Here is a 25,009-nt window from a genome sequence, read left to right on the forward strand (position 1 = left end):
TTCTGTGTTTGTAATATTATACAAACGTATATATAACGTAATGATCCGCTATGGGGCTACATCTCACATTATTGTGTAATACAGACAAAACCAGCACTCATGCTTGAACAACTTTTAAGAAGCCTCTATGCATCTTATAAAAACGCTATCACCACAAAATAAAGGGCACAAGAGGACCTGCTCTTGCTTACCCACTGCAAAGACATGAGAGAGACGAGAAGAGCGAGAGGAAGAGGTGGTGGAGAGGAGGACTGGAAGAGCAAGAGGAGAGAGAGAGATTTTTCCTAGGGAGAAGTTTAATCTCTATTATTGCCAAAAGAAACACGGTACTTTTTTTATCCCCCTAAAGCGAGGATGCCAAGGTGCTTGGAACCATTTGTATTCTATACTTCAAAGTTACAAGTTCAAGTACTTGCTGACAGATCTGTTCACCTCTCTCTCATTTCTATTTTCAATAGCTGAATGTAGCAACTCTTAAAAACTCATCTCAATAGTAGATATGGAAATCAATAAACGTTAAAACAAGGAAACTAAAAAACCACTGAAGTCATATATCCTCCCTCCAATTTATAGTGGACCAACTAGCTGTGTCACTTTTATCCTTGTTTCCAAAGACAGAGAATTCCTGGCCACACGCTGACACTGTCATTTCCTCCCACCTTGTCTCTCTTCCCCGCTTCCTTCCCCTGCCTCTGAACCTGCTGGGCAGTTTCCAGCCTCAAAGGAATGTATTTGCTACACGTTCCAAAGCAACTGCCAGACAGGTAGAGAAAAGCCAGGGAAGCAATCATTCCTGCTACGTACAGCTACAGGAGGAGCCCAAGAACGATCCTTTCTGTCTCACCTGCAGCACCTGGACAGCTTAAATTGCAGATCCCTAGCCCGGAATCAGCTACGGCACATGCTCGGGGAACCGCAAATATCAGGAAGGGTTTTTTTGAGAAACTGGAAGGAAAGCAAACTTCAGGACTCCCCTGCAAAGGGGAGATGACAGCAGGTATAGAGGAGGAAGCCCACATCATGGAAGGGTATTTGCAGTGTTGAATGGCAGACCAGAGGAGGAGCACACACATGCATAGAGGCGTATTTCAGTAGACCTTCTTTTCCCAGAACACCTTGCTAGAACCATTAATTTAGTATTAGGAAAAAAACATGCCAGTACAATGTGTCTGGCCATAAAAAAACCCAAAACACTACAGAGACTGCTATGAATACCTTCAATATCATCTGCATCTCCTAAACCTAATTCCTCCAACAGATCTGCAAAACAAATACATCAGATGCTTTATTAAATACTCCTCTCCAGAAAGATTATGAAGCTAAACCCAGAACCACATGAACTAAACGTTACCTGATTCCTGCTGCCTTTTTTTAGGAGAGGTTTCCTTCATTTCCAAAGCTGATTCTGGAGTCTTCAGCTAGAAAAGACACAATCCAATGACAATAGGCCAATTTCAAAGTAACCACATACTATTCAATGAGGACAACAAGTAGCCCATCTGACATGAACAAATACTTACCTGGGAATTGCTGGGTTTCTCTGAAAAGCCTGGAGGTTAAAAAAAAAAAGGTTTTGAAAAAAGTGATTTTATTTAATTGAAGGTCTCTTTTCCTCCATTCAACATCACCAGGTTTACAGCTAAGTATTAGTTGAAAGCATTCTTTCATCAAGAGTATGATACCTAACATTCAGTTTGCCTCATCGTATAGCATTTGGATGACTATACCAGAAATGGACACCACACACTTCCCATCACGCACCTTGGATTTAAAAAACAATAATCACAAAACTAGGACAATTCATGTGAAGCAATAAGGTCGGGCTTGTTGAACGAACAAAATCAAAATACTTAGTCCTTTTGAGGAGCTGAATCCTGTTTTCTAAAAGGATTCTTTCAAAAGCCAAATCCGGTCTGCTATAGCGAATGATCACAAAACAGCGCAGCAGCGCTCCGACTGCAATTCTGCAAGTGCTTTGTGTGAAGGAGTATTTTCCTTTCCATTGATGGGACACGGCAAGCATGGCTGCAGACACAGAAACCTCACACGTGTCATTCAGCAAAAGGAAAAAAAAAGAAAAAAGAAAATCGAGCTAGTTCTCATCAAATTGTTCTGGTTTAGCTTGCAAGGAAACAAACAAATGTTGTTTGGTTGTCATCTGCATTTGTAGTATAGTTCCAAATACTTTTTTTCCTTAAATGTTGTCCAGCATTAAATCATTTCCAAACCCACACAATCTACTGGCCCACCTATGTTTCTCAAATCCTCTGCTTAATTCTTTGAGTTTGAGTCCTCGCATGAAATGAGTCTGTGAAGTGTTACTAAGAACGGCTCCACAGCAAAACTTTTGGATCAAAAAAAAAAAAAAAAAAAAAATTAAAAGCAAACAGTATTTCATTTCACTTCACTTGGTGGTCTAGCACTATGAAAAACCTTAGAAAGATCACCATAATGACCTTTCACCCCCTTCCCACAGGGATTTGAAATTTGCCTTAGTGGAATCACACAAAGCAGACTTCCATGACAACTACTCAACAAGTCCATTTAGAAGCTCCCAGGAGCTTGTCAAGTTTTGCTTCTAGCTTACTAAACTCAAACTGGATTAGCTTCTTCAGTTGTCCTATTGTACCTATCCTAGAAGCAGGATCGACAAACCACCTGGTAAAGGAGAAGTTCTTCTGGAAAGAGTTCTACCCCAAGAGCAAAACTTCCCTGCCATCCTATGCTCAAGATGCTAGGGAGACAGTATCACAAAACACAGGCAGAAACCCTTAGCAACAAAACCTGAACTTTCGGTCCCATTTTAGCTCCTAGGCAAAGCGAAACAGAAAGCTATCAAAAATTAAGCTGGGGGTAAAAATGTTTAGCCAGATCACAGCTTTCTTCTGATGCGTTAGCATCCAGTAACGTTTAAGTGTTCAGGCAGGTCAGTCCTAAAACACATACACTTTCATCATCATGCAACAAGAACCTGAATCCAAAAAATTACAAACACGTCCAAAGAACACACAGAATGCAAACAAGACAACTTCCTTTACAAAGGGGCCAGCAAGCGCTATGATTACTGGTGTTAATTCAAAAAGTAAGCACTTCATTGCTATAGCATGCACCCACATCGGAACAGCATTGCTAAGACAGACACTCATAAAAGTTCACTTTAGTCTATAAATGCCTACAGACAAACATCTAGTCCCCCAGGAAGTTACCGTTGTTGCATTCCTCGGAGACAATCTTGGAGTATATTCCTTGTCTGTCTGCAGCTGGGAGAAACACACCGGACGATACTTCCCTCAGACCTTCACAATTCGACTCTATAATCTAAAACATATGCATGACAATTGGTACAAATGCATTTTCAACTCATTTCTACGCAAAAAGCCAACTTGCACAGCATGGTATCAAGTATATAAGAGGTACAAAAACCTTTTATAAGACCCCAGGAAAGGACACACCAAGATGTACTATACTGGAAAATCACAACAGTTGTGTGTGTTTTCAGGTCTTAGGCAAAAACCTTACAACTCATCTAAACTGTTCTGTCACACTGAGAAACTGGACAGCCAGAAAGGAAAACTAACATGGCAACTCAAGATGTGGGTTGCGAACCAATAGCTGCAGGTCTGTGGTGATCCAACTTCTGTACTGAACTAGTACCTGACATTCAAGTTTGTGCTTATGTTTCTTAGGCACGTATCCTGCATGGTGAGGGAATACATCGATACTCCCAGTCACAAGGCCAATTTGGATTGAATGAAGACTAGCAAGGCAGAGCTTACAAAAAGGGCTGGAGCACACCTACAAAAGCTAGAGGGGATCCAATCAGAAGCAGCTAACCATCTAGGTGATACCCTAAGGAAAATCGCTGACCAGGTCAGCAGAACAGGGCTGCATGGTGAAAAAGCAACAATCCTGCCAGGCCCTGGTTACAAACATGGAGTAGAAGCAGTAGAAGAAACGAGCCTTATCAGCGTTAGGGCTCAAGGCAACAGCAAGCTCTCAAGTGCTTCTGGATCTTACCCCTCCCCTCCATGCACCCCTTCTGTGGGGACCCCTGAGTCTTCCACAGACAGTACCTCGGAATCCCAGGGAGAATCATTATCTTCCTCTGCTCCCTCGGCTGGCAGGGCACCTATAAATGAGGTAACAAGTGAGACACTGAGTGGTTTTAGTTCACTCTGCTTTTCCCCGTCGGTCAAGCCCTGCATCCAAAAGATGCCTTCTGCTCCTACTCTGAGACCTGAGGTAAGGACCAAAGTGCTCAACTCTGAAGAAGCTGGTAATGCTTTCAAGCACACACAGCTGTGGCACTGGAGAGACCCTCTACTTTTTAAAACTGTAGAAGATTAGGCACTAGAACAAACAGCTCTCAGCTTAACTCAAATCTCTCCTAGCCTTCAGCTAAGAACAATCTCAGCTTTTCAATCCAACAATATGGGCCAGTAAGGGGAATACTACTGTCACACCCAAGACACTCTTAGTCCTCCATTTTTTTATCACGTGTGTGTTGTGTTCAGATTACTTCAGGGACAACAGAGCAATGCAAGCAAGAATGCTACTTGCTTCGTATAGCATTACTGGGAATCCAAAATCATAATTGCAGTTCTTCAAGAATTAATGAAAAGGAACAAAAGCTGCTTTCCTTCTCTGCCAATGCCCACTAGCATTCACAGGCAAGGGAAACATTTGCTGTCTTATAGGTCAATCACCATTTTCTTTCATTTAGTGTGCATTAACATTTAGAGAGGAATAACTGGGACTAGTATTTACTAATTCATTTCTCTCACCAGCATTTTCTTTTGAAGCATTGTGGACTTGATGGTTATCATTACAAATAGAATTCTTCACTCCCTCAAGAATTGCAGTTTGTAGCTTTTCACCTGTGTCTTCTTTTTCCTGCTCCTCCTCCTTTTCTTCCCATTCAGGTGATTCTCCCTAAAAGAAATGGATCAAAGCAGCTGGAAAGAGCCGAAACAAGCACCTTTTTTGCCATCCATCGACAACTTGAAAAATACTTTTCTTGTGTAAGACAACAGGGAAACTTTGTTGAGCTTTGTTTTACAAGACTTTCAGTTTTTCCATGGGAATCTACATGAGTAGAAAGCAATGCCTAATGTTCTAAGTCTCACCTCCAGTTCTGCAAAGCCCCTGAGAAAAATTCAATTGATTCCAGAAACAGTCTACCGCCTATTCTTTTTACTGCAAAACCACTGCAACCAATATAAAAAAATATGGAAAATGTTGCCTGATATTATTCTTATACCTAAGAAACTGATTTGGCTAGCAGTGAGACATTTTCTAATACCAAAAAGGATGATCGAAAGATGGATATACGTGAAGAATAAGTATTAAGAGAAATCCAGTTTACTATTTGTTTCTTACCTGTATCACCCTTAGAAAATAATGTTGTCATTGGATCATCCCTATATGCTTACTTTGGTGCTTGAGTGAAATGCTGCTCTTAAATTTTCTTGACTGCTATTTAAGCACAAGTTTTCCCTTTCTTGCTTCAGGGCTTCCTCAGTATCTTCATCATCCACACATTCAAGAACAACAGAGTTTGGTCTTTGGCTTTCAAGCTTTGGGCTTTTTGCTGCATTTCTGTGAAACTTCTCCTGAATCATGCTTTTCCTATTCTGGCTTTCTTGTGTATCTTGCAAATTATTTAGATTTTGAAAGACAGCTTGTTTTGGCACTGACTTGCAAGATACTTCATTATTCATTATCTTTGGAGACATAGAAGTTACATTTTCTCGCACCTTTTCATAACACCCAGCTATAAAAACACAGGAGTATCAACAGATTCCTCCACCTTTTCATCAAGTTCTTTACTTATTTTATGATCATCATCACAGACATCTCCAGTTCCACACCAAGCTTCCCCTTCATACTTAGCATTACTAAAATACTTCAATTTCTGATTAATTTCCCCTTTAGGTTTTGTTTTCTTTCCCTGCTTCTCCACCTGTATGTCTTTAGACTGAGTTTCTTCATCTTCCTGATCTTCCTCCTCCTGTTCTTCTTTGAGGTTTTTCTTTGGTGACTTAGGACTTTCAATTCTAGAATCATCACCATCGTCTTAAAGCATAAGAAAAGGAAAAATGCATGTGAACAAAAGGAGTTATGTAAACAGAAAAAAAGAAAAAAAAAACCAAAAAACCACCCACAAAAACCAAAACCCTACTTATCAAGTCTACTTTTATATATCAGGATATCATACAATCTTTTCCAAATAGCTTACTCTTTTTCCTGAACTTCTGGGAAGCTTTCATTAACAGTGTCAAGTTTGGCTTCTGCGGCTTCTGTAAATAAAGATTTATTTAAGCAAACCAATTTTTTTAAAACGGTAACAAAAACAAATCCTTTGTTCACATCAAATCTTGAACAATAAATACAATCAGCTTGTCCTTTTGATAGTGCTCAGGTGCTTGCTCCATCCTATAGTTCTAACTATGCAAACACTTCTCACATATGCAATTCAGTAAGTATTTCACCCCAAAACACCGCACAGACATCTTTTGCAAATTGTTTCCGAAACTATGTTGAGATGCATAAGAGTTCTAAACGTCTGGTTTTAATATTTGTAAAAGTCAGCTGTATTTACGATTGCAGTTTCAGGATGCTTGCTTGCAAATACACATAACACAAGTAACTGTTAAGATCCCTAGACTGAATGCATAAATTAGTACCTGCAAGTACACTTACTAAAATATCCCTAAATTTAAAAATCATGCCAGAAAAATGCATCATTTCTATTTAAATCAGTGCAAGAAAATTAAACCATATTTCAAACTAAACATGCTTGTATCTCTACCATCACAGAGAGGGTTCAACTAGTACACTCAGGTTCCTCACCACTGCAGAGTCCCAGTGCAACAGATTAGATGCTCCGGACATCACTGCAGAAGTTGAAAACCATTCAGAACTTCAGTAAAAACAGCTATGAGAGCTTGTAGCTGACAGAAAGAATACTACCGAAGCATTCAAAAGAGAGGGAAAACATGCAGTGTGAGATTACATGCAAGCATGGAATGCCATCTCATAGCAGAAAAAAGATGACCCATTTGAATAACTCATCTATTGAGTGCTCTTGAGGAACCTGACGAGGAGGAAAGGAGAACTAGGTGATGAAGGATTTCAGTAGATCTTGGTAAATAAATGCCCTTTTTCTGAGCAGTTAGGATTCTGTCAGCAAATTTACAGGAAATAATAACAATGTTTGGAGAAGAACAGAATAGGTTAGCATAGTAACTTATCAACTTGCAGGGTCTGCAAATCTGACTCAAATGAACAAGAGTAAATAAAACCATGTGGTTGTTTATCCCGTCACCTATTGCTCTTTTGCCCCAAACCACAAATCTACTGCATGCTTGGCCACAGTTACAGGTCTTTTAGGGAAAAACTCACAGCAGAAGAGAGACTGGCAGGCCAGAGGCTGCTTCTAAGGAGAAAAGAATATTGGCTGGAACTGCAGCTTCTGTCAATCCCAGAGAAAACTTGCCTTCAAATCACTTATTTTTGCAGAACATTTTTCCTGTAAAGGCACCGTACCTTGGGGGTAAAATCGAGTTCTTCTTCCTCAGAGGTATGCCAACTGTCATCACCCTCCTCTTTCTCAGAGCTTCTTAAAAAGCAAAGCAAAATGAGTGCTGTGTCTCTCAAATGATTCCTCAGGTACGTGCTAGGTATTTTCAAAGTCTCACCTTATTGAGTCTCCTTGGGAAGAGTCATCTATTGCTGTGTAAAAATTCATTGACATGTTGAAATTAGATTTGGCATGCAAAAAATTAACCAATACATATAAATATCTCACATGGACAACTCTAAAGGTCATAAGAGAATGAAACTTTGGGCAGTCAATTCAACACAAGACAACATGAGTGAATCTATTTCCAAAGCGACTTATTTTTCAAACCATACTGAATTAAAAAAGACAACAAAAATACCAGAGTTCTCTCTCCTTTGGATTCTTATGTCCTACAAGTTTAAGAAACACCTCTAAACTAAAAAAAATAAGCATAGTAGGAATACGCTATGTTAGTTAACAGTTAACATAATGCTGGTGGTTTAGCAAAATACTAAGTACATGAACCTCTGAAGTACTCATATTACACATGAGAACACATCACATGCAGAGATTTTACTACTCTATGTAACATGTATAACATTATGCTACATGCTACACTACCTAATGCTCTACCCAGTTACAGATTAATCTGAAAATGTAAAGAAAAAAACCACAAAGTACAGTTAAGATCTCAAGCTTATCCTCAGGTAGAAGAATCACCAGCAGTTCTCTATGCTGCACAGAAAAGGGCATTCAACAGACAAAAGGGGCATAATAACCAGGGCATTCTATGCTACACACCAAGCTTTTGTCAGCGGTATGAAGGCAACTTGGATATAGGATCATAGGACAAATCAGGTCAGAAGGGACTTCAGGAAGTCTCTTAGCCAACACCTCTTCAAGACAGGCTTAGTGAAGAGGTCAGATAAGGTTGTTTAAGGCTTTATCCAGACCAATCTTGAACACCTCCAAGGAAGGAGACTGTACAGCCTCGCTGTTTGACTGTGCTTATCACAGTGCAGCTTCTCACATTCAGTTAGACACTCTCTTGTTTGCGTTTATGCCTCTGGTGTCTCCACCTCCTGTCATGCACCACTGGGAAGAACGCGGCTTTGTCTTCGCCTCATATGTACTGGAAGCTGCAGCTAGGTCCCCTTCAAAGTCAGTTCTTCTCTAGGCTGAACAAGCCCAGTTTCCTCAGCCTCTGCTCACAGGGCATGTACTCCGGCCCTAGACAAACTGGATGGCCCTCCACTGAATTTGCTCACTGTTGAAAGACCAGTCCCTCTTGCACTGGGGGCTCAAAATTGTACCCAGGGAGCTGGACACACTCCAGTGAGTTGCCAAAGAGGATGGACAATCACTTTTCTCAGTTTCTTGGCTATGCTGCTCTTAATACAGCCCGGGACACTGTCGAGCTTCTCAGTCGCCAGGGCACTCTGCTGGCTCACGCTCAGCTCACTCCCTGCCAAGACCCTCTGGTCCTTCTCAGCAAAGCAGCTCTCCAGCCAGGCAGTCCCAACATGTTTTGTAGCAAGAGGTTGTTCCTCTCTGTGTGCAGGACTTGGCATTTGTCTTTGCTGAATTTTGTAAGACATGCCTGACAGTCCTTTTCTCCAGCTCGCCAAGGTCCCTCTGAATGGCAGCGCTGCCCTGGAGCGTATAGAATGATCCCCCCAGTTTGGGGCCATCTGCAAACTCAATGAGAGTGCCCTCTAGCACATCGCTGATGTCCTAATGAAATCTGCACTCAAGGAATCCAGCCTGAAGAGTGCTAACATCTCAACTATCAACAACTAAGATGAAACAAAAGGGCTCTTCAAGTCCCAAGACGGAAGGGAAAACCAAACAAATATAACCTCCACAGAGCAGCTATTTCAGCACTCCTCAAGTTCTCAATAACTAATTCTTGTTAACTATCATAACAAAATGAAGTTGTTTATAAACAGGAGATGGAGACAGGTGACCTCCCATGAAGTCACATGCTGACAACCAAACTGAGGTGTTGGGCAAAGCCATTGAAGGCAAAAGAAAACAAAGGCATACCATGCTGGAAGACATCTCTTCTACTACCAGTAAACCACAAACGAGCATGCAAATTGCGTCTGTCCGAAAGACAGGGTTTATGTGGGAACTTTGATGAGTACATCTCCTGACCTGAACAAGGCTTTCAGACCATGAAATACAGTAGACATGTTCAGTGTAGACGCGTCACACAGACAAAACCTAGAGGCTGAAACTTCCAGTGCAAGCTGAACTAGCTAAAATACTAACATAGTCTCCGATTTTTAATGTTTCCTACTACAAACACATAATATTTTAAAAGAGTAATTATTTTTACATTCTGCAGCTTCCTGTAAACCCAGTGCTCACAGTCTAATCTACCTGCTAACGTCCCAAGCTGAATGAAAACATGCCTCTTAGAACTGGGGGGATAGGGAGGAACAGCCAGTTACAAACTCTTGACACAATACTTCAGATATATTTTTGATTAGTACAGTTATAATTAATCAAATCAGCTAAGGAAGTTATCTGAACTTCGGCTTTCAACGTACAGTAACTTTAAGCAATGATCGAAACCAGGTCACATTGCCTGTTAGAAGGCAACAGAGGAAGTTCATGAGCATGCTTTCAGACAGACCTTGATGCCCTACCACAGAAACAGGATCTAGAAAAGCTGTCTCTGGGGATTACTTGTTTCCCCTTTAACTGAAGTCTATTTCCATTTTGGAGCAATCAAAGAACATATTTAAAAAAAAAATACTGTCACTGATGACACAAAGCAAACGATTCAATAACAAATGACTCATGCAAAACATGCAAACAAACAAAAAGTGCCCAAAGACTGCTCGCAAATCTGATTTATAAAAGCAAACCCATCAAAATAGGGTCCTCCAGGATAGAAAACATCATAGATGTATTTGTACATAATACAACGTGTTTCATATTTGAAATGCTACTGTACAGAATACCTTTCCTTGATTTTCCTGTTCTTGATGTGTAGTTAGGAGATTGTTGCATTGTTATATCCATTTAGGAATAGGCATGAAAAGGACAGACGAAACAGTGACATCAGAATAAAGTTCAATTCCCAGAAATTTGGAAAACATAAGCAGCACATCAACAAAGCTACAGCAATGGGAGAATGTACTGCAACTACAAGCCTACTCTACAGTTTTAGGTGCTAGAAATGAAAACAATCACAAACGGCAGAACTCTACTCTCAAGGGACAGTGTCAAACAGTGTAACTTAATTTACTAGCTCCATGTAAAATACCTACATTCCAACATTTTGAAATACTGCAACAGATTACCAGAAATGTACTGCTAACTTGACTAGTTCTCATCTAGCATAGACTGCAAACGCAATTCCTTCATATTTGTAGAGTGCTTTATACATACAGCACACTCAAACCCACTCCCTCTAAGCATCCCAAAATCCCTAAGTGCCAACAACTAAACTTTGGACATACGCTATCCAGACATTTTGAAGGAAATCTTGGCTCCACCACTACACAACTTCCAGCCATTATGTTATCTACAATCATTCAAGTTACAGTTTTAGCATGCTTGTTATCCCTCACTCAAAAAGCAGCCCAGAAACATGTTGCCTTAAACCAGCTCACCTTAAAAGCTGTGTCAGTTGGTGCCTGATACATAGGCCCCTCCTACATCAGTGTGAAGACAAGAGAGTCCTGCTTACATTGATGTGACCATGCTAAACTGCTGACATGCAGCAGCCTACGCCACCAACCAGAATGCAGACATGACAAGCAGTCTGAATGAATGCCCTGTTCCCTCAGCACTATAGGACAGGCCACAAGGGGACCAAAACAGGTGCGTTGACTGTTGTGAGTGTCACGCATGCGTGTTTCTGTGCCTGTGCATGTCTGTGTATTGTGCGGCAGAAGTTTTAGAATATAAATCACCAACCACCTGCTCCGCCCATCCTATTTAGTAAAATTTTTTATTTTAATAGTGAGGTTCTGTTATTGCAGCTACCTGACACCAAATTTCTCTGTGGTAAGGAAACATTTGTCTCAGAGCAGAAGGGAGTCCTGCTGATATTGATTTTACTCTAAATACATGTAACGGATGTGGCAAAAGGATTCCTACCAAAAAACATACACTTGAAGACCTCAAGATGGTTTCTCATCCCATCTCCATTTCTTGGTTTTCTTCAAAAGTGATACAGGACAACTTTTCCTGACCTCAGGAGATGTAAATCACACTGAAGCACTCACTTATTTTCCAAGAGCTCTACGATTAAAAACCAACAGTGTCTGAAGGGACTCAGGGAAACACTGAAGGAACAATATGCTAATAGGCAGTGCAGCAGCTAAAACAAGCTGCCACTGCAGACACACAGGAAATCTGAATCCTTGCCTTTAGAAAAGTTGCAGAATTGTTATTTTTGCCAAAGAAATTCCAACTTCAAATCCAAAAGGTCTGTCATTCAATATGCTAGGGCTGGAAGCCATTCATTTGGAGGTTTTTGCAAACTCGCCTGTGATTAATAGAAAGGTTCATGTTCTGACAAGAAGTAAACAATCAAATAAGCTTGTGCCAACTTCTTAAATATGCTGACTTGCTCATTAGAGGAGAATATTTTGAAGAATGTTTGACAAGTACAAAACCAGCAAAAGGGATAAGGACAACACTGAAGATGCCAGGAAAACAATAGAGAAGAGCAAAATAAAGTAATTCTGAAGTGGGTGTTTCTCTGGTCGGTCAAGATCATCCCAGCTTCTCCACTAACAGAGGCTTCAAAGCCTGTTATGCAGCTTATCAAAGGGACTATCATGATGCAGGACATGTGCTTTGCAGGTGCAAGCCAGACACTGCAGAATTAACGCCAATGAGTGTCCTCTATATGCTACTCATGTCTCTCAACATGCTGAGGTCATCTTCCAAGAGACTGAGCACAAGGTCAAAAGGATCCATGCTACTCAGAAGAAAACCAAGCTTTACTAGAAGCAGACTGAGAACAGCACACACTTTCTCCTTCCAGGTCCTTAACTTGCATAACATTCTCTTCGCATTTATTATGCCTCTTCAAATGAACATAAGAAGTAAAGACTTCCCATAATATTGGGGACTTGTATTAGTAGTATGATCATTTTCAAGGAATGGGGCAAATTATTTTCACTGAGGGTATGTCAGTTTCAGAATCACCCAATAGTATTCTTCAAGTCATATTTTAAAATAATAACTCAGGCCTATCAGCCACTACAATGTGGTATCACAGCAATTATCTACATTCACAGGAAGCAGTAACAGAGAGTGCTGTTTGGCTGAAAGCAATATTTTGCTGATTAAACTACCTGTACCAAGCTCTTAAAACAACACCAACACCACCACCACCCACAAAAAAAGCACCGCACAATGAAAATCTTCCTTCAGTCTATGAAGAAACTTCACAAATCTCCAACTAGATCAAAGCAACTGCTCTAAATTAAATTCCCATATTCTCATATCTTGGAAAAGTCAATGAGGAAAAATATCCCCATTTGCCACATAGTTCTGATATAACACCCTTAAAAAACCAGAAAGAATAAAACCTCCCACTGTAGGGCCTGAGTTATAAAGTTCAAGACAAACAATTTTGTTTACATGAAAATATTAATTTTCTAAGATTCCTCTACAGTTATGCTCATAAGCATAGACTGGATTTTAAAAACTCACTGAAAGAGTTAATTATTTTTTATCACAGGTCAATTTAGCTGATTTTTTTCTGGATCATGAGGTAATACAGATTTTTTTAAGTTTATTTCATAAAATTACTGCAAGTGAAAGAAACCCATTATTTTCATTGTAAATCAAACGATGTCCAAGAAGATACAGTATACACAGTGCATTGTTGTTGTTAACAAAGTCAACACAAAGACACACAAACTCCGTGGAAATCAACAGGCCATATCTTCCTGTTAACTCATCTGTTACTTCCTAACTACAGAAAGATGAAGAACTACTCAGGATGAACCTACTGCTTTTACGATTGGATTTTCACAATCTGAATGGCCATCTACAGGTAAAAGTACACATCTGAAAAACAAAACCACTCCCGCCTAGTTTCTTCCCTGTCCCACTTCTCTCTTTCTCTAGAAAAACAATCTAGAGATGGGCAATCTGACAGGCGGAAGGGAACAAGCTGTAAGTGAACACGTAACACAAAAATCCCATTCACAGTCTGACGAGAAGCATCTCCAACTAGCAACAAGTAAGTGCATTCACAAAACTTCTTGTCCTACTCTCTCTGACACCTCCACTGAAGTCAATGGTGAACACAACAAGTGTTAACATACAAAACACCTAAAGAAAAGGCCATAGTGATTTTCCTCCTGAGCTCCTCCATGATTAAGGATCCTACCTCTGTCCACAGCAGGTGCACCCAACATAATGCCAGCAGTTCCTGCCCAGGGAGGAATGCTAAGTACTGGGAGGCCTGGTGCAGCACCTGCAGAAGCTTCTGCTGTGTTTTCTGAGTCTGCGTGTTGTGCCAGTAGTTCACTAAGACTGTAGAGAGAAAGAAAGGAAATATATTGGCAAAAATAACCATATACTTGCTTATACCAACTAACAGAATAGTTAGCAACCATTTATTATCCATCCTGTGCACATTCATAGCCATATGAATTAATATACTTGTATGTATTTGCTCAGGGTAATACACACAGAACTTATGGCATGACTATTACATACTTCAATATTTCTTACAGTCATATTAATTCTAGAGACGGATATTCATCCCAACAAAGTTATTAACTCCTGCTTGGTACATTTTTTCAGCCTGGTTTTTGAGCACACATAACCACCTTAGAGAAGGAACACCCACATGAACAAAGCTATGCAGACAGGATTAAAACTGCTTAACATTTTAACAAAAGGGCTATCAGTTAGACCTCCTCTAAAATAAAAGGCTGGTAGTTCGTGGGCATTGTAATGGAAGTGGTCTGGAGAGTAGTGCTGGTCTGGAGAGAGGGTTTACATGCATTTCAGTTTGCCAAGTTCCACCACTGGATAACAGTAAGATACAGACACTTTTTAGAGCTTTTATTGGTCAAATGGGAGCTTTGCAACAAAACTTGAAATCTAAGAGAGAATTCTGGGCGGAAATTTTCCTCAACTTCCAAATTAACACTAGACACAGGAACGATACGTATTGGAAGATGCCACTGAGCACAGCATCTAGACGGGTCTCAACACACCATTAAACCTTTGAGCTGTTACCAAAGATGTTCCAAAGCCACGCTGATAACTGACAACTTTATCATTAGAAAAAGTTAAAAAATTACCTAGAATATCCATGAATAACAGCATAATCTTCAGCTGTCCATTCATGAGGGTCTGTATGGGAAACATCAGCACCATACCGAAGAAGCACCTTGACCAAATTAAGCTCCCCATCAGAAGCAGCAATCATAAGTGGTGTTCTGAAACATCCAAAATATGATAAAAAAACAGATCCTTTCACACAGACACTGTAATTATTTTTATTCCTATTTGCTCTCAAAAAACAGTATTGTCCAATTACTTCAAAATGAACAAAAGAAAAAGTGTTTTTCATTAAGTATTAAAAACAACAGCAAAACGGGAGAGGAAGTCAAAACAGAAGTTCAATCTTCACACAGAGCTTCCACATAGACAACACTGTGCTGCTGCACAGGAGATGTTTTTTTCAAACTGAGGCAACGCTGCAGAGCTAATGGCACGTTTCCTGCCAGAAGGGCCATCACAGCCAATGCCTTCTTGCAAACTCAATGCAGAAAGCATCCACTGAGGTATGACAGCAGTCAAGTGCAGACCTGCTTCCAAAAGTCACACAGAAATAGCTCTTTCCGTGTGGGTCCCCGATTTTTTTCTTTAAGAGCTCATTCTCATGCCTCTCATCAATCCAGCTTAGAGAGTACTAGGGAGACTCATGTAGTGTTCTGACTAACCCCTCACCTTTCACGCTGATCTCGAGCATGCACGTTAGCTCCGTGCCCAAGGAGAAATTCTACTATCTCTTCCTGGTGTTCAGAGATAGCAAGAGCAAGTGGAGTAAATCCCTCCTGAAAGGACAGATAAATAAATAAAGTTCAAAATAAAAAAAAAAAAAACAAAACACACAACCTTGAAGAGAAATATTAATGTTAATGCAATTTCTTGAAAGAATTTCCTTAACAAATACAAAAATTTACCTTATTCCGGGCCTCAATATCGGCATCATAATCAAGTAGCAGCTCTGCCACAGTTGTATTAGGAGAGATGACAGACAGATGCAGGGCAGTGTTGCCATCAGCATCTGGCAGGTTTGGTTCAGCACCATGTTCTAGTAGAATAGCCACACATTTTTCTTGCTGGCACTGTACTGCCTGGGAACAACACACAAAGGAAAAACTTCCAGAATTTACATTTCACTCTGTTACCATTCCCCCAGCTTGCCAACGCTGGAAAATAAGAGCACCTTCTAAGATTAGCTCATGCAGCCTATTCCCTAACAGTAACATATGCCTATTCCATGCCAATCCACCACAATATGCATGTTTCTACATAGGGCTGTGTAAAGAGTCCTGCCAGATACATCATTTAGTGCATAATCAATAAGCCCCACTTACAAGCACATAACATATTCCACATACCTTCATCAGGGCTGATCTGTTATCACTGTCAAGAAGATTTAGCTTACACTTGCTTTCTACCAAATGTGTAACAACATCCACATGGCCATTTGCGCAGGCGAGATGCAGAGGTGTCCTAAAAATTAAATATATTAAATTAGCACAGGCAGACAACTAAAGAAATATTTCAGGCTGGGATAAATTGATATGACCACGAGCTTCACTTTGTAAAAAGTAAGCTTAAGAAAAGATTTTGTAACAGCTAAAGATTACAAGTAGCAGCCGCTGCACACCATATGCCTGAGGTGGCTAGCAAAAACCTTCCAGAGAGTCCACTTTGTAAGGTGACATTTCCTTCACTGTAAAACTGACCCTGCACAAACAGATGCCTGGGCCCAGGCGTTGGTCGCTGCATCCAGCAGGACAACACACAAGGCACAACAACAGAGACCAAAGCCTGAGCATCTGAGGGCTATGGCAAGTAAAACTCTTAAGTTCTTCCGTGATTATTCACATCCCGGAAGCGTATCAGAAATGTAGAAGGTGGGTTTTACAGCAAGAATATTAGTATTTCCCTGCGCTTTGAGAATTTATGCTGCTTTCTTTTTTTTTTCCTAGCATGTTTACTACTGCACCAAACACAAGGATGCACATGCACCTAAGTGCCTCTGATAACATGTAGCAAACCAGAGAGCAAGACTCTGTAATCCTGACTACAGGAAAGTAATATTTGACCATCCTGACATGTTAAACTATCATAGTCATAAAAAGCCTACTACAGAGGAAGTCCTCTTCAAGGAAGGAATATTGTATTTCAACAGTACATGACCAGCATAAGAAAATGAAACTTTTTTCTTCAAGTTAAAGTCTTGTCAGAAAGAAAAGAGCTCCTTCAAGCCACAGAACATTTTAGGTCTGATGTCAATTAATCAGCCTAGTTGTACCCAAAGACACAATCACCCAGAAGGTCCTTGCATGTGTTTCCCTCTAAATCACAGGCAGAAAGCAGCACAAGCTTCACTCTGTGCAGAAGGTAAAGCTCCTGCTGCTCTGCAGGACACCTGTCCCAACAGAGAAGGAGACAATCCACAAAACACACAGGACCTTTCTCCCTTGAAGGTGATGCAATAACAATCCTGCAGTTCCTCTAGAACTGAGGGGGATGGCAGCACCAGTTTTGAACTGCAACACTGTGGGTAGGTCCTTGTCTGTATTTAGAAATGCCCAACTAACATTGCAATTGCTTTGGTACCTTGCTGAGAAGCAAGAGGACAGCAGCTCTCTCCCACTGGCTAGGTGGGAATGAAAAGGGAGAGGTAAACAAATGCAGTGGTATGTGATGCAGAAACACAGTAATTTGTAATGCAGATACTTCTCGTTACAGTGCAGCTGATGCGCCTCCTCCATGGCAACAAGGACGAGGACAAGAAAAACACGCAGAACACAGAACTTGCAATATCTTGCTACAGATGGGGAAGAGACAGAACCATCAACGGAGGAGTCCCTCAATGGTGACTACCACCACTTTTTGAGAAATTCCCATGTAAGTATACAGGATCCTCCATATCTGAAGAAATGACTGACTAAGATTATCTGGGAGCGCTGACCATAACTGGCTATGAAGGATTCCACCATCACCGAAAAGCTGCTACTAGCAAGCACTATGAAACATGACAAACCTCAAGAAGTCACTATCAGCTCTGCAAACCGAAAAGCCTTCAGGAAACCTGCAACTGGTTGCTGCCCTCCTCAACCAAGCCTCTCAGCCTGCCAACAGGAAAGGAGATGGCTCTGCTTGCAGCAAGGCCTGCTGAGCTCCACAGAAGATCCACTTTAGGGAACAGGCTGGCAGGGAATATCACAGTTTCACGTACCTGCAAGAAACCTCCAGTAACACCAAAGCTGCTCTGCCACCCAGCCGTGGGGACCCTGCCCAGACTCTGCTTCTCCTGCTGCTGCAATCCTATGCTGATCAGCCATGGGGTAAAAGAGAACTGCTGATGCCTGAGCAGCTGCAAAACCGCCCCAATGGGATACAACAGGGAAACAGCAGGCTGGTGTCATGCATTTCCAACAGCACTTGAGCCCATGACCCAGCAGCTACAAGCTAAGCAATGAAAAGCTCTAGAGTTCACTCTGACAGGCAGCGGACAAGGTAAATCTCTCTTAGCGATTAGCTTCGACCCAGGATTCATGACTAGCTGGCATCATGCCTATAGTGCTTCCAACTCCCTGCTAAGTTTTGCCCATCTCGTTCAGTAAGGCTGAAGGCTTTGCTAGACCACCTCTGAAAAGCTGCCCGCTCCTAACTGATACTGTTCCAGGTGCAGTTTTTGGGAGGTCCTGTGGGCTACAGGACCTACCTACTTTATGCAAGGAGCCTGTAGGTCTGATACTTGCCATGTCCCTGGTACAAGATTTTGGTTTTGGAAATCCTGAGCAGAACAGAGATACTCATATGAACAATGCACGCCTTAGCCATTACTAGTCACGTTTCTTATTCTTTACATCTCTTTCCAACTATGTCAACTCTTCCGGTCCCTGGAGGACACAGTGAAGCTCTGAAACACAACTGCATGTGATGGTCACTCACAACACATATCACAGCCACAAGCACTTAAGAGGGCACAGCTGGGCCTGCAACCCTCATGGCTGGTATAGTGTACAGGGGTTGCAGCAACCAGGCAGACTGTCCACTGAATTCCTCTCAGGTGAGCTTTTCAGCACTGGGCACTGTCATGCCAAAGTCATCACAGTGCTCTATGTATGTACACTACTTTCTCTTGTGTTTTTTTTTCGGTTGGGTTTTTTTGTTTGTTTGGTTGGGTGTTTTTTATTTTTTAGAGTGTGTTACTTTAGTTGCTCATGAAATAAATAACTTACGATTTTTCTATGTATAAACAACGTTTAATCCAATTCCTTAATTGTATTCCTTAAACACATTGATATGTTCATTAGAGCATAAGCAAAATAGCGCTGGGTGCGTGGGGGATTCGCTCCACCCAACACGCATACCTTTAAACAATAAGAAGTGTGCTTAAATACAGTAAGGTATTACATATTCATAATAACCCCAGGAATGCCTATACATATTCGTAACCTTTCCCTGCCTCTTCTAAAATCAGTCTCAGATAACCATTTCCATAGTCTCCTCCTTGACCCTCCCCTCTTGCACCTGTGCAGTGTCACTTGGTGATTTTGAGGAGGGGTCTTTGGGGGCCTTTGGATGAAGGCTCCCTCAGCTTTGTCACAGTGAACTTTTCAGCATTGGCTCATTATGGTGAATTGGCTGGAACCCAAGCTGCCAAGTCGACCGAAATCAGACTGGCACTCCCTTTTTGCTGTAAATCTTGGCTATCTTGTCTCCTCAAGGTTACAGCTGGTGCTGTAAAACTTATCTTGGCATTCGATGAGGTTCTGTTTTTTTCTTAACACAACTGGTTACATACAGCTCTAAACTAGATATTCATTATGTGGCTTAAAGTGGTGGTTCTTTAGTAAGCCCTTCTTATGTGGTTGGTTAACCCTTAAAATGTTAGTTTCCTCTATCAATATAACTTCATAAACAAGTTTCATAACTTTTTACACAGACAACACTTATGCTGCTGCACATGAGATGTTTTTTTCAAATTGAGGCAACACTGCTGAGCTAATGGCATGTTTCCTGCCAGAAGGGCCATCACAGCCAATGCCTTCTTGCAAACTCAATGCAGAAAGCATCCACTGAGGTATGACAGCAGTCAAGTGCAGACCTGCTTCCAAAAGTCACACAGAAATAGCTCTTTCCGTGTGGGTCCCCGATTTTTTTCTTTAAGAGCTCATTCTCATGCCTCTCATCAATCCAGCTTAGAGAGTACTAGGGAGACTCATGTAGTGTTCTGACTAACCCCTCACCTTTCACGCTGATCTCGAGCATGCACGTTAGCTCCGTGCCCAAGGAGAAATTCTACTATCTCTTCCTGGTGTTCAGAGATAGCAAGAGCAAGTGGAGTAAATCCCTCCTGAAAGGACAGATAAATAAATAAAGTTCAAAATAAAAAAAAAAAAAACAAAACACACAACCTTGAAGAGAAATATTAATGTTAATGCAATTTCTTGAAAGAATTTCCTTAACAAATACAAAAATTTACCTTATTCCGGGCCTCAATATCGGCATCATAATCAAGTAGCAGCTCTGCCACAGTTGTATTAGGAGAGATGACAGACAGATGCAGGGCAGTGTTGCCATCAGCATCTGGCAGGTTTGGTTCAGCACCATGTTCTAGTAGAATAGCCACACATTTTTCTTGCTGGCACTGTACTGCCTGGGAACAACACACAAAGGAAAAACTTCCAGAATTTACATTTCACTCTGTTACCATTCCCCCAGCTTGCCAACGCTGGAAAATAAGAGCACCTTCTAAGATTAGCTCATGCAGCCTATTCCCTAACAGTAACATATGCCTATTCCATGCCAATCCACCACAATATGCATGTTTCTACATAGGGCTGTGTAAAGAGTCCTGCCAGATACATCATTTAGTGCATAATCAATAAGCCCCACTTACAAGCACATAACATATTCCACATACCTTCATCAGGGCTGATCTGTTATCACTGTCAAGAAGATTTAGCTTACACTTGCTTTCTACCAAATGTGTAACAACATCCACATGGCCATTTGCGCAGGCGAGATGCAGAGGTGTCCTAAAAATTAAATATATTAAATTAGCACAGGCAGACAACTAAAGAAATATTTCAGGCTGGGATAAATTGATATGACCACGAGCTTCACTTTGTAAAAAGTAAGCTTAAGAAAAGATTTTGTAACAGCTAAAGATTACAAGTAGCAGCCGCTGCACACCATATGCCTGAGGTGGCTAGCAAAAACCTTCCAGAGAGTCCACTTTGTAAGGTGACATTTCCTTCACTGTAAAACTGACCCTGCACAAACAGATGCCTGGGCCCAGGCGTTGGTCGCTGCATCCAGCAGGACAACACACAAGGCACAACAACAGAGACCAAAGCCTGAGCATCTGAGGGCTATGGCAAGTAAAACTCTTAAGTTCTTCCGTGATTATTCACATCCCGGAAGCGTATCAGAAATGTAGAAGGTGGGTTTTACAGCAAGAATATTAGTATTTCCCTGCGCTTTGAGAATTTATGCTGCTTTCTTTTTTTTTTCCTAGCATGTTTACTACTGCACCAAACACAAGGATGCACATGCACCTAAGTGCCTCTGATAACATGTAGCAAACCAGAGAGCAAGACTCTGTAATCCTGACTACAGGAAAGTAATATTTGACCATCCTGACATGTTAAACTATCATAGTCATAAAAAGCCTACTACAGAGGAAGTCCTCTTCAAGGAAGGAATATTGTATTTCAACAGTACATGACCAGCATAAGAAAATGAAACTTTTTTCTTCAAGTTAAAGTCTTGTCAGAAAGAAAAGAGCTCCTTCAAGCCACAGAACATTTTAGGTCTGATGTCAATTAATCAGCCTAGTTGTACCCAAAGACACAATCACCCAGAAGGTCCTTGCATGTGTTTCCCTCTAAATCACAGGCAGAAAGCAGCACAAGCTTCACTCTGTGCAGAAGGTAAAGCTCCTGCTGCTCTGCAGGACACCTGTCCCAACAGAGAAGGAGACCACCTCTGAAAAACTGCCCACTCCTAACTGATACCGTTCCAGGTGCAGTTTTTGGGAGGTCCTGTGGGCTACAGGACCTTCTTTATGCAAGGAGCCTGTAGGTCTGATACTTGCCATGTCCCTGGTACAAGATTTTGGTTTTGGAAATCCTGAGGAGCTGAACAGAGATACTCATATGAACAATGCACACCTTAGCCATTACTAGTCACGTTTCTTGTTCTTTACATCACTTTCCAACTATGTCAACTCTACCGGTCCCTGGAGGACACAGTGAAGCTCTGAAACACAACTGCATGTGATGGTCACTCACAACACATATCACAGCCACAAGCACTTAAGAGGGCACAGCTGGGCCTGCAACCCTCATGGCTGGTATAGTGTACAGGGGTTGCAGCAACCAGGCAGACTGTCCACTGAATTCCTCTCAGGTGAGCTTTTCAGCACTGGGCACTGTCATGCCAAAGTCATCACAGTGCTCTATGTATGTACACTACTTTCTCTTGTGTTTGTTTGGGTTTTTTTTCTTTTTACAGTGTGTTACTTTATTTGCTTAGTTATAACACTGATAGTACTATGACACACAGAAGGAAACCTTTCCAGAGGAAACAAAGCTTTCTAGACAAGATGAACTTAAAATCTAAAACCGGCCAAATTTCCTAACAGGGTCTGCTAAGACCTGATGACTGACTGAATCAGCCACAGTCAAAGAGAAGGGGTAGTAAGAAAAAAAGATAAACATTCAGCAGCTATTTCCACAAATGTCATTGGGCACCTTGACTCAGGAAGCTGGAGTGTGCACAAAAAGCACTCAGACCACCTTAAACTGCATCCCTCATCGCCAACTGCATAAACAAATCCTAACTGGCAACACAAAGGCACACACCACACATTACTGAAGTGTATGCTTACCATGCTCTTTCTTGCTTCTCCTACAAATATAGGTGTATTTAATCACAGAATCACAGAATCGACTGGGTTGGAAAAGACCTCACAGATCATCAAGTCCAACCCTTGGTCCAACTTCAGTCCATTTACTAGATCATGGCACTAAGTGCCATGTCCAATCTCAGTTTAAAAACCTCCAGGGATGGTGAGTCCACCACCTCCCTGGGCAGGCCATTCCAAGGCCTGACCACTCTCTCCCTAAAGAATTTCTTTCTAATCTCCAGCCTCAATTTCCCCTGGCAGAGTTGAAGCCCATGTCCCCTTGTCCTATTGCTGATGCCTGGGAGAAGAGCCCAATCCCCACCTGGCTAGAACTGCCCTTCAGGTAGTTCTAGAGAGTGCTGAGCTCAGCTCTGAGCCTCCTCTTGCCCAGACTAAACAAGCCCAGCTCCCTCAGCCTCTCCCCATAGGTCTTGTGTTCAAGTCCCTTCACCAGTCTTGTTGCTCTTCTCTGGACCCGCTCCAGCACTTCAATGTCTTTCCTGAAGTGAGGGGCCCAGAGCTGAACACAATACTCCAGGTGTGGCCTCACCAATGCAGAGTACAGGGGAAGGATCACTGCCCTTGTCCTGCTGACCACGCTATTTTTGATACAGGACAGGATACCATTGGCCTTCTTGGCCACCTGGGCACACTGTTGGCTCATGTTGAGCTTCCTGTCAATTAGTCCCCCCAGGTCCCTTTCTGCCTGGCTGCTCTCCAGCCACTCTGTGCCCAGCAGTCACTCTCTAGCACTGCAGGGGGTTGTTGTGGCCAAAGCGCAGGACCTGGCATTTGACCTTGTTGAACTCATCCCATTTAAGGGCTTTCAGGGCAGTATGCTAGCTGGCTGGCAAAAGTCCAGTCTTTGCGATAGATGCTGAGCTACTCTGATAAAATCAGCATGTTTTCAGAATGTCATAAAGGTTTTGACTCCAAGACTTTTCAAAAAAAAGGCATTAGAGTATTGACACATACATGACCCAAAACTTCAGCTGATTCCCTTATGCTTATGATGGATCACTAAGAGCTATGCTGCAGCCCAGGGCTTCTCCTTAAAATATAATTGCAAGCACTTGCTATGCTCGACTCAAAAACCCACAGAGTAACACCCGCCAGAAAAAGCAGTTTCTCCTGCAAGTTGCTGCCCAGATCTTCCAAGCCAAGGCACCAATTAGCTGTGCGAAAGCCTCAGAACAAACAACTAAGTACCTGCCACCCAAAATCAGACTATTGCTTTGGCTGACACATCACAGTCATAAAAGACGTATCAGGCAACTGCGCACGGAGAACCAAGATAAAACACAGTCATTTTGCACTAGAACTCTTTCCTAACTGCAGCGCCTACCTCTCCACAAGTTACTCCCTGGTAAGAGAATGGCAGCTTTTTTGGCTCAACTGCTAAACTTGCACGCTGAGCCCTTAGAGATACACGGAGATGCATGCCATTGCAGTTTGACTTTTGAGTGTGGCTGGAGAACGGCTGTGATGTCCCTTGTGCACCCCGTCTTTCTGCTGCCAGCTCCCCTCCACCCCTGCGCAGGGAAATACGACTCCGGGAAACGAGACCGGGACAAAAGGCGACAGTGGGATGCTAGGTCGAATAGAAGTGTTTCTGGCAGCACAAGGGCCGAGCTCGGTGACAGAACCAGCCCTCCCGCCCCTCGCAGCGACGCGGCCGTTTGTCCCCAGCGCCGCGTCGCTGCCGGGGGCTGCGGCTGCACCTCGAGGCTCCCGCCGCTGCCGCCCCCGCCCTGCGGCGCTGCTCCCCCCTTACCTCGCCTCCTCGTCCCGCCCGTCGATGCTGAATGTCTTCAGCCGCCGCCGCAGCTTGGCCAGGTCTCCGCTGGCAGCCGCGCGGTGCAGCTTGCTCAACTCCTTGTACTGGATGTCGTAGGCACCGGCGGGGCAGGGCAGGGAGGCGCCGCCGGACGGCGGCTGCCCCTTCTTCCTCCACGCGAAGCCAAAGATCCTCTTCATCGCGCAGCGGGGGCGCGGGCACGGTCCCGCCTCAGGCGAGCAACGGCGGCAGGCAATCGGCCGGCAGAGTCGGGGACTGGGACAGGGGAGAGTGGAGCTCCCGCAAGCGGCCTCCGCCCGCTACCACTGCTGCGCGGCGAACTGCGAGGGGCGGGTGTCCAGAGAACAGCGTCTCGCTGCCCCGGTAACGGCAACAGCGCTAACGGCCACCGCCCCCCACGCGACGGCGCAGGCGCGGTTGGGCGGTGGCGGGAGGAACGGCTGGCCCTGCCCGCCGCGCGGCCGGCTCCCCGCGTGCGCCGCCT

At 42.7% G+C, this 25,009-nt stretch overlaps 1 protein-coding gene and 1 long non-coding RNA gene across 2 annotated transcripts in view; both read right to left on the bottom strand.

The window, feature by feature from the left end:
* The window catches only part of LOC309452212 (uncharacterized protein), a gene marked incomplete at its 5' end in the record, with an annotated part of 48,504 nt that extends 23,800 nt beyond the window's left edge, over positions 1 to 24,704 (bottom strand). The window contains 12 exon segments of the mRNA XM_082076884.1: positions 4,785 to 4,932; positions 5,433 to 5,773; positions 6,239 to 6,299; positions 7,549 to 7,621; positions 7,701 to 7,734; positions 10,537 to 10,590; positions 13,935 to 14,080; positions 14,860 to 14,997; positions 15,512 to 15,618; positions 15,748 to 15,921; positions 16,189 to 16,303; positions 24,502 to 24,704. Coding sequence (XP_081933010.1) covers positions 4,785 to 4,932; positions 5,433 to 5,773; positions 6,239 to 6,299; positions 7,549 to 7,621; positions 7,701 to 7,734; positions 10,537 to 10,590; positions 13,935 to 14,080; positions 14,860 to 14,997; positions 15,512 to 15,618; positions 15,748 to 15,921; positions 16,189 to 16,303; positions 24,502 to 24,704 — 1,594 coding nt within the window.
* LOC309452211 lies at positions 1,381 to 3,310 on the bottom strand. Its single transcript, XR_014186465.1, has 3 exons — positions 3,207 to 3,310; positions 1,521 to 1,549; positions 1,381 to 1,418 (listed from the first exon to the last, which is right to left on the bottom strand). It is a non-coding gene; the product is annotated as an uncharacterized lncRNA (long non-coding RNA).
* Positions 24,705 to 25,009: the final 305 nt, after the last annotated feature.

Source organism: Streptopelia decaocto (genome assembly GCF_964273445.1).
Source record: "Streptopelia decaocto genome assembly, contig: HAP1_SCAFFOLD_214, whole genome shotgun sequence".
NCBI classification, from domain to species: domain Eukaryota; kingdom Metazoa; phylum Chordata; class Aves; order Columbiformes; family Columbidae; genus Streptopelia; species Streptopelia decaocto.